At 51.0% G+C, this 10096-nt stretch overlaps 1 protein-coding gene and 1 long non-coding RNA gene across 2 annotated transcripts; one reads left to right on the forward strand and one right to left on the reverse strand.

Moving 5' to 3' along the window:
- Positions 1-5331: 5331 nt before the first annotated feature.
- FOXQ1 (forkhead box Q1) lies at positions 5332-6849 on the reverse strand. Its single transcript, XM_084507673.1, has one exon. The coding sequence runs from the start codon at positions 6700-6702 to the stop codon at positions 5470-5472; it is 1233 nt and encodes a 410-aa protein (XP_084363799.1). The 5' UTR covers positions 6703-6849; the 3' UTR covers positions 5332-5469.
- Positions 6850-7548: 699 nt separating this feature from the next.
- Positions 7549-8406, forward strand: LOC311430804. The gene is made up of 2 exons (XR_014689036.1): positions 7549-7652; positions 8198-8406. It is a non-coding gene; the product is annotated as an uncharacterized lncRNA (long non-coding RNA).
- Positions 8407-10096: the final 1690 nt, after the last annotated feature.

The raw sequence follows: 10096 nt of genomic DNA on the forward strand, positions 1-10096 counted from the left end.
TTTTCTTTTGTGTACCTTTGTATCTAATAGTCCTTGATTCATTTTTATCTAATAGTGCCATGTACTCTCTTCAAGACATCATACTCAAGAGGAGAATTGTACTGTTCCAGCTTGAATATTCTCTGCTCTCCTATTAAGGAGAGGAAAGAACACACAGAAGCATTGCTTTTCCTCATAGCAAAGGAGGCTATTAGTATGCCATCCTGCTTGAAAGAGCTCAGAAATTTTGAAACATGTCATAACAAAGAAAACAATACCATGGTGCAAGAGCACAAATATTATGACAGTGTGTACTCTCAGTCCTTCCTTATACACACCCCCTCTGGCTCTGGAAAAGAGGACAAAGGCCTAGTCCATCCACATGTATGGAGGTTAAACTTCCTGAAGGCAATAACAATGTTTAGCTCCTATGCAAGGCTGGAGACTATGTAAATTACTAGTTCTTGAAACTGGCAATCTATCTAACTTAAATAATGATGCGTTAACTTTGGCGTGAATGTCTAGGAAAGGCCAGGCTCTCACTAGCCCTCTGACTGATTTTATGACAGGGTATTTGGTCTTCAGAGATGTCTTTTCTGAAGTTGGTTTCAAGACTTCTGAGAGTGTCCGTGAAGTCAGGACAGTTTATTCAAGAAGAAAATATTTCCTTTCCAGAACATAAATGAAAGATGGAGCCATATTCATCCCATTATTAAAGTGCTATTGCAGTACTCAGCAAAGTTGCAACAGGATACAATCACCCTTGCCAAAATCACAGCTGTAGCATGTTGAATTTGGCTGGAGGTGGATTTCACCTTTGGTTTTATGTCTACTTCAGACTTAAAAGGCAAAAAGCCTGCCACAATAAATGAACTCTCTTGTCTGTTATTAAACAAAACACCTCCCCCAGCTCCATGAAGAATTGTGCAAAATTTGGGCTTTGGTTGAGAAGCTCTACCCTTCCGTATGTGGACATGCTCCTTGCTTTTGTGTAGGAAGTTTCACCTTGGACTTCTTATGTTGTGGTGTAAGTGATGGGGGACCTGTAAATCCAGGTCTTTTCTGCTTCTAAAACTTCCTTGTTAAGGGTCTTCTGTGCCTGATGCACCCTGCCACTAGGAATCCCCCTTTTGAAAAAGTTTGGGTCAGAAGAACTGGACAGGATCCTGAAGCAAATTGATGTCCATCTTGTATCAGTCTACTCAGTAACCAGCATGAAATTAAGCTGGTACCAAGGCTGCACTTCTGCTTAGAGGCTATCACCAGAGATCTGCATTGAACTGAGTCTAGCTAGTGCTGCTGTGCTGAGATGGCTCTTGAATAAAGTGGCTGCTTTGAATGGATTTCTTCCTGAATAAGGATTAGGGATACTAACAGGCCATTTATCCCATTTTATGGGTCATTGGGTGTAAAGGCGAAAGCAAGTTTCAGGCTTCATCAGATGTAGCTGGTGAATGGGGTTAGATAATCTGATAGGAAAACAACACAAAAGGCTGCCCAACTGACATCTCCCAAGTAAGGTAAAGGAATAAAACTTTTGGCCTCCACCACAAAAGAGGATACAAAGGTGTATTATTATATCTCCCTGCTGTGTGGATTCTATGCAATATATATGAGCAGTTATTCACAGATAACTTTTGCAAGATTTTTTTTTTTCAATGAGTTTGTGTTTGACATCTGTTAATTCTTGAAGCACATGAAGTTCTTAAATCTTTCCTTTGTAATTAGGTTTAATCCATGAAGGAGAAAATTATGCAGTTCTGCTGCTCAGTAGGTTAAAATTCTCAGTAGGTTAAAAATCTAGGAGATTTAAGAAAGTAGTTAGGACCAACATTATTCAAGTAGCTGGTTTTAACAGCTACCTAATTCGGGGTTTCAGGAGGAGGGGGAAACTCCCTGAGATGTTTGTTGAAAATGTTTTGGCTGTCAGGTATCCTTTTTTTCCTCTTTAAAACACAGTAAGGCATTCAGGAACTGCGAGAGATGAACTTGTTGTGAAACAAAGTCTCAAACATGATATATTTATTTGGTAATACAGATCTCTTAAAAAAAATCCAGTTAAAACCAGGGCTCGGTCTGGACTGGAATTAACAGGCAGTTCTGCTCGGGCTGGGGCTTCCACTGAATGCGCACACAGACTGAGGAGTTTGGAGCTGTCAGCATGTTTTTTTTTTGCAGAGACTCTCAGGCACAGATGAAATTTTTATGCTCCCTTCCTCTTCCAGTGGGGTTTTCTGTCCCACCGACACCAGCTGTGCCTATGCAGTGTGTAAAATCCTCTCCTGTATCCCAGACTGTACCCACCCAACCAGGTTTCACACTCTGGGCGATGCAGACTTTCATGGGGCTGGAAGAACGTGGCTTAGAAGTATTGGTTTACTGCTGACATGTCAAGTATCAAAAGGAGAAAGGCTTTTTCTCTGTTCTGTCATCCTGATTTATTAGACGTTAAGAAAGACAAAGTGCTCAGACATACAAACCTCGCTGTTTTGGAAAGGTCTGCGAAATGGTTAATTTGCTTGTTCCACACAAAAATGTAAAGTGTCGGTTCTCTGATTACCTGCTGCTGGAAAGTGTTTGGACAGGTGCTGCGTTTCACCAGCCGTCTGTCACAGCTGACAGCACGGATTTATGGCCGGGCACTAGCCCCGGCCTCCCAGCTCCGCTCCGGCCGGGGGTCCCCGCAGTGGGGTGCCCCCGAGGGCTGCGGGACCGGCCCGGGGCGGCAGCCGAGACCCACCCTGCTTCTTCTTCGTCCCCCCCATCCCTCCCCGTAAATTCACTTGCTTGTGAACCAACCCCTCCAGCTCCCTTGCTGAGAAACGCGGCATGGATTTAAGCAGCCTCACGAGGGAGGAGATTTCCACCCGACGGGGGAAATTCGCCCCTCGTCTTCCGTTTCAGGGCTGGGGAGAAGAAACGATACTCCCCAACTCTTCTGCCGTCCCGCTGCAGGATGCTGAGGGGAGAAAGGGGAAGGCAAAACCCCCTGCACTGTGCCGGGACCTGCACTTCCTGGAGCATCCAAACCCCTCAAATGTCTAACAAGCTCTGTGGGCTTTTTATTTTATTTTTTTTTATTTTTATTTTTTTTTCCCTTTTTAACTACTTTTTACTAAAAAGGGTGCTTTTCTCAACGGAAAAAGCCGAATGCCATCCTCTTGCTACATATCGCTACTCGCGCCTGCACACATCCGATTAAATCCGCGCTTGTGGCTGTAATACGAAATTCCCCGCTCCGCCAAGGTGCTTTTAACACATCCTGAAACCTGGCCGCTGCAGGTCGACAACACCAAAAGCTGCTAGCAGTTGCCTGCTGACGACTCGTACGGGCTCCTATAAAGGAAGAGATGTTACAATGTCTGCTCGAGGAAAGGGTAGATTATAGAAGGGCAGATTAATATTTGCAGAGAGCCTGGAAGGCAAAAATGATGTCGAAATGCTACGTGTGTGTGTGTGTGCATGTGTGTGTACATAAAAACCAATTCCTTCAAGGGTTGGATTACTTAATACATTAGTCACTAATCTCTCGCAGTGTTCTGATGAATGTTATGGTCTGAGCTAAACACACCGTGAAATCTGCTTGAGCTTTATTGAAACAAGTCGGGGTTTTCGCCTGCAGATCGTTCCGTTTGAAGCTTTCCTTTCCGAGCCCACCTTTGGTATTTTGCAAAGTTTTTTGAGGGTAGGAGTGGAGCTATGCCAGGGCTGAACCCCGGCGCTGAGGGACGAGAAAGTGGGGAAAAAGCCCAGGGTCCAAAAAAAAGGGTTCTTAGAAAACAACCAGCACCCGAAATCCTGTTTGTCATCGTTTGTTTCGGGGATCTATGGTTACAGAAGACTCGGGGGGAAAATAGCCCGCCGGTTTTCATCCCTTTTTATTATTCTTAAAGCAAACAAGCCCCAGATGACCATTTCAGAGCTTGTAAAAAAACAAAAGAAACAAAAAAACACGAAACTTAACAAAAACCCCAACCCTGTGAGTTCGGGGACGCAGGTAACCTCTAATTCAGTACCACGGGCAGTTAAAAAACAATCCTTCCCTTTTTCCGGCTCGGTCTCTCTGAGGCTTTCCCTGCTCAAATCTGACGATACGAAACAGCCTTAACACAACACGCTTCGGGAGAAGGCAAGGTGTGAAAACTTTTTGTTTGTTTGTTTGTTTGTTTGTTTTATTTTTTATTACCGGCAAATACTCCCATAGAGCTCGGGCTGCTGCGTTTTCGCCCCCTGTAGAATGACAGGTTGGCTCCGCCAGCAGCGGTCGTGCTAACGACCTTCCTGCAGCGGGTTTGCCTTGCACCGAGAGATGACAACACGACTGCCTTTCGCCTGCTGTCCTTCGTGGAACAATAATTATAATAATGATAAAACACGGCAGGCAGATGCGCTGGACTTCCGCACGCTGCCAGCCTCCCCCGGTTCGGGCAGCCAGCCCTTGTTTTTTCGCAGGGCTGAAGAGCAGTGGGGCAAGGCGATTTGATGCCAGGAATTTAAGGACTTCCAAAGCTGGAGGCAGTCCCTGAGCCGGGGGGAGAAGCTCCCTCAGCTCCTGCGGTCCAAATAGCGCGGGGGTCCCGCACGGGTGCCTCCCGCAGCCTCCCTCCCCAGCACAGATATCGTGCTCTTCTCCTTAACGCAGGCTTTACCCGGGGGAGGCTTTTATTAGGGGAGAGGAGGGAAAAAAGAAGAAGGAACATCGTGGCCGAGCATCAGTAAAATGCACACGCGCATCTATTACATACAAACACGAAAATAAAATACGAAAAACATCACTCTTTCCAGTAGCAGGGGTCGTGGCCTTAAGCGTAGGGCGCCAGCCAGCAGGGGTGCCAACGCCTGGCGTTTCCCTGTCCCCCCTTCCCCCGAGCAATAATTAATTAATTAAAAAAGCCGCACTCTCCTCGTGTGAAAAAAAAAAACAACAAAAAATAAACACTACTTTTATAAATAATTTAATGTCCTCCCTTCCCACGAAATGCTAGTTGCCGGACAGGAGAAAAGGCTTCTTTTGGCACAGTGATGCTTTGCAGTACAGACCCTACGGCTCCGCAGCAGCCCCCCCACCCCCCCTTTCCCACCCTCCCACCACCCCTTCCCCGCCTTCCCGAGTGCACAGCGCAACCCCCGGCTGCCGCCACCGCGGGGACAGCCCCTGCTGTCACCGAAGGCGTCGGTGGCGGGAGGTGCGGGGATTAAAAAAAAAAAAGGGGGGGTCCGGAGGGGAAGGCGAGGGAATGGCTGAAGTCAAGTAGTCTCGACGAACAGTAAGAAGCACTTGAGGATCATGGCTACGTCCGAAACGGCACGTTTGGGGCCGGTTTTGGGTTGGGTTGACGCGAACCCGCTGTCATTTCTCTAAGGCACAGTCACCGAAGGCTTTCGCTTGGAGGCTTTGGGCGCTTCTGGGGCTAAAGTGCGGGATCCAGAGCCTCCTCCTCGCCCCCTTCCCCGCCTCCCCTCGCGGGGCAGACGGAGGGGGGGGCTCCATTAAGCCAGGGGGGTCTCCACGGCGTACGGCTGCAAGGGGGCCGAGCCCCCGGCGGCCGGCTGCACCCGGAGGGGGGCGTACAGCGGGGACCCCGTCTGCGGCCCCCCCCGGCCCCCTTTGTGGAGGCCGGCGGGGAAGAGCGGTTCCGGCGGCCGCTCCCCCGACGGCTCCCCGCGGGGCAGCGCCTGCCGCCCGCCGGGCAGCAGCAGCGGCGGCGGCTCGGGCAGCCCGTAGGCGCAGAGCTGCAGGAGCCCCCCCCCGTAGAGGGCGGCGGGGGGATGCTGCGCGGCCCCCGGGTAGGGCAGCAGCGGGTAGGGACCGGCCAGCAGGTGCGGCGGGGGCGCGGGGGGCGCCGGCCACACGAGGCGGCCGTGGGGCTGCGGGGGAGGCTGCGGGGGGGCGCGGGGCGCCGGCGGCCTCCGGAGGAGGCTCTCGATGGCGAAGGAGCTGGAGAACTTGGCGGCGCCGCCCGTTGTCGCCGCCTCCTTCTTAGCGCCGGGGCCCGGCGCGCAGTTGCAGGGCGAGGAGGCGCAGCAGCACCGCGGGGAGCCGCCGGGGGACGCGGAGCCCGCTCCGGTCGCCTCCCCCGGTGCTGGCGGCGGCGGCGGCGGCGGCGGCGGTGGCGGCGGGGCGGCGACGGGGCGGGCGGGCGGCGGGGCGGCGCGGCTCAGGCGCTTGCGGCGCCGTCGGAAGACGCCGTCGGCGAAGGTGTACTCGCTGCTGGGGTTGAGCATCCAGTAGTTGTCCTTGCCCCAGGGCCGCGCCGGGTCGCGCAGCACCTTGACGAAGCAGTCGTTGAGCGAGAGGTTGTGGCGCACCGAGTTGCGCCAGCCCGTGTAGGCGCCGCGGAAGAAGGGGAAGCGGCTCATCAGGTAGTCGTTGATCTCGGCCAGGGTCAGGCGGCCCCCGGCCGAGTCCCGGATGGCCATGGCGATCAGCGCGATGTAGGAGTAGGGCGGCTTGGGGCGCCGCGTGTAGGGCTTCCCCTTGGCGCTCTCGGGCGGCGGCGGCGGCGGGGGTGGCGGCGGCGGGGGCTGCTGCGGGGCCGGGGGGGGCTGCTGCGGGGGGCGCCCCGTCCTCCCGGCCCCGCCGCCGGGGCTGTTGGCGGCGCAGTCGCCGTCGGAGCCCAGCTCGCTGTCTGCCGGCGCCGGGGAGAGGGAGCCGCTGCCTTCCTGGTCGCTGCCGGCGCTCAGCTTGTCCTCGTAGTGCTGCGAGAACACCTCCAGCTTCATGGCGCCCCGCCGATCGGCCGAGGGGGCGACCCCCGCCCCTCGGCGCGGCCCCGACGGCGAGGCCGGGGGGGAGGCGGCGGGGCCGGGCGAGGCCGGAGGGGGCGGCTCTGGCCTCCGCACCGCCTTGGACAGCTCCGCGGAGGCCGGACGGGCACCGGGGCTCCGCGCCCCGGACAGCTAAGCGGGCACAGGCACCGGCACCGACACCGGGATTGGCACCGGGTTTTTTTCCGAAGGCTTCGCCCTCCGCGTCCTCGTCGCCCTGCGAGGCTGCCGCTCGCTCTCCGTCCCCCTTGTCGCTCACGCGGCTTGCTCCATGGGGCCGGAGGAGAGCGGGTCCCCGCGGAGGGCCGGCTGCCGGGGCTCCTCTCCGCGCCCCCCCGAGCCCGGTGGTCCTCGGGGCGCTGCCGCCGGTCCCGTCGGGCGCTCCCCGGTGGCGGGGCGATGCTCCGGAGGGCCGCCGGGGTCACTCGCTCCGCTCTCTCCGGCTTCCCCCTCGCCGCTGCGGGTCCCCGTCAGCGCCGGGCAGCCGGGCCGGCTCCTCGCTGCGGCGCGGGGAGCAGCCGGGTTATTAGGGTTATTAGTGTTATTGTCATTATCTCTCTCTTCCCTTGTGGTTCTGTGTCTCTCCACCACTTTCAGACCAGCCCATTATAACGCCGGTGAGAGGCGGAGCTAGGACAAAGATCTGAAAGGGTGGTGGGTGGAGAAGCAAGGTAGCAAAGGTGGGTACGCACTAATAAGCCGTATCAGAGCCGTAATTAGCCGAGATGACAGCGAGGTCTTGTTGGAAAGTTACTTTACGAAACTTGTTTGCATTTTCCCTTGCCAGGTTCCTCCCCTTCCCGGGCATTTCGAACGAAGCGGCCGCTCGGCGTGACTCCGCATCGCCGGGCCCGCCTCCCAGGTGTAAAATGCGGAGCGACTTATAGGTGGCAGAGCAGAACCTGGTACGCGCCGTGATTTATTTTAATAGCGCTGCATAGAGCAACAAGTTGTAATGTGACAGCTCAACAACCTGTTGGAAAATAACACGCTGCTCCGCAGCTGGGAATTCCTCATGATTTATGTAGCCCGACAAAGTCGTTTCAGTCCTGGCCCCTCTTTCCTTCTGTCGTAAGCACGCCCTGTATAGGGGTAAGATGTGAACAGGTAGGCAATGCTGTGCGCTTTTGCTGCGGGAGAGAAGTAGTCAAAACCTTAACCTCAGTTTTAGGTATGCTACAGTGCATATAGTAGCGTTGCTTGATCTCTTCCGGATGTTTGTAATGTTATAACTGTTGCTCTCCAATAAAATCTTTATTTATTTATTTATTTTTAAAGTGATTTGCTGTAATATATATATATGTGTATATATATATATATTAACATTGTGGCTCTATAAATTTTCTGTAATGCCTGGCACAAAAGTGTTCTGTAATTTCATCTAGATACTTTTCTTGCTAGAAAAAGTGACCATGACTTTTTTGCTTAATAGCAGCTTTGCACTTGCCAGGGTCTTAGGCTCCTTCAGAAGTCAGAAGTTCAATCCTCTTTAGCAATGTGTTGGACAGAACAGCTCAATGAAGAGAACAAGACAGAAGTAACTTCTCTGTAAACTCTGTTCAGTCCTGCCCTGCTCTTCATTCAAAGCCAGTTGCAAAACCCCATTTGACTTCCTACAGCAGTAGTGCTCGCATCTACAAAACTATAACAAAACAAAAATATCAGCGGAAATCTAGCGTGATGCTTATATTTTATTTCTCATATGTATACTTCGAATTTTTGTAAGTGTTGGATTGCTCCATATTTTCCCAAAGCAGTTTTTCTAAATCAGTCTTTGTTTTAGAATAAATGCTTAAAATTGCAGAGTCACTCTATCTAGGACTGTGCTCCTGAGGTCTGGCCGTCAAGGTGTGTTGGGGAGGAACTTAAAAGAAGTCAAATTTGAAAGGCTAACAGAAGAAAAAAACAGTCCTAGTTTTCTTTCCCCGTCTCTCTTGAATAGAATATATACATTCCCACACACACCTGCAAAGTGTTTCAAAGCTTTGACATTTTTTTTTCAGTTTGTGTGGGTCTTAAATACTGAACAATGAGAGGTCCTGCTGTCCATTTGGTTGTACTCTAACTTTAATAATGGGTTTGATGTCTTCCTGTTCCCACTAAAGCTGTACTAGTTCAGAAAAATGGGTAATTGAATGACAAAAATAAGAGGAGGGAGACCTCTCTTGGTTTCTTGTTGTTGTCTCCCTGTAATGTAAACTGAGATCTTTCACTGCATTAGCTGTAGGTGCCAATGTTTGTGTTTAAGGGTATGGGAAAAAGCTATCATTCCTTCCAAAACTTGTATTTTCTAAGATGATGCCAATGGCGAGGGTAGGTTTTTCCTCTTCCTGCTTTTGTTGTAAATAGCAGTGAAGTAGCGATGATTTGCTAGCTTACCTTTGATGTTTATTTTATTACCGTTCCACTATTTGTGTGGAAAATGTACACATTGTCTCTTATCTTTATTCAAAGAACTTAAAAAGTCATTCAAATGCTGTAGGTAAACACGTCAGACATAACAGAAGCTTTTCACAGCCATACTTCAAGATGAGGAGCGGATAGCAAAGCTGGTTTTGCAAGATTTAAGAAGGGACAGAAGCTTGTGTTCAAAATAATACAATTAAAGATAGCTATTAATGGAGGAGAGTACCTTTCTAAGATCAGTGTTGATTCTTGTGTGGGCTCAAGGCCTCTGTGCTGCCTCTCAGCATGTCCCTGTATAAACTGACCCTGAAATCTATGGTGTCTCTTACCCGACAAAACAGATGAAGGTGCTTATGTGAGATCTGTGCTGGGTTTAAATAGAGCCTTCCTGGTCCAAGTCAGAGTGGAGTCAAGCCCATTGCTATTGCTGCCCATGAAAGAACGGGTGTAGTTTTAAGAAGTGGTGAAATAGTACAACTCCTCCTGTCTCTCACCACTGAGAGTATATGTAACCTCAAGTCTTTTCCTGCTATAGTTTTTTAAAAGGCACAGTATCGCCTTCAGGTTTATAAAGATTAACACAATCATCGGAAAAACTGATTCTGTTAAGTAAACTTCACATCAAAAGCGCTTTGATGTGCTGTATTATAGCAAAGCCAAACACTCCACCCCCATCACCCCAAGAAAAACCTCCAAAAACTTCTCGTGAAGCAATGTAAAAAAAATCTAGATTCTTTGTTCTAAAATGAAATGTCTCTTCCTCTCTAGTGCAGCAGAGTAGGATTTTTTTGATGTATGACCCCCTCTTTTCCTACCCAGAACAGTACCTAGTCAAAGACAAAGAGGAGAAATGTGAATGGTTGCTTGCAAATCACACGGACAACTTTGCTTCCCATGTTCAGTAGTATTCCACTCCTGTACTTCAGAAACAGCAAGAGTATGC

The sequence above is a fragment of the Aythya ferina genome (genome assembly GCF_964211825.1).
Source record: "Aythya ferina genome assembly, chromosome: 2".
Taxonomy (NCBI): domain Eukaryota; kingdom Metazoa; phylum Chordata; class Aves; order Anseriformes; family Anatidae; genus Aythya; species Aythya ferina.

What these genes read in the sequence shown, in the direction of transcription:
- FOXQ1 (XM_084507673.1), bottom strand. Translation starts at nt 6,702, where the DNA reads ATGAAGCTGGAGGTGTTCTCGCAGCACTACGAGGACAAGCTGAGCGCC.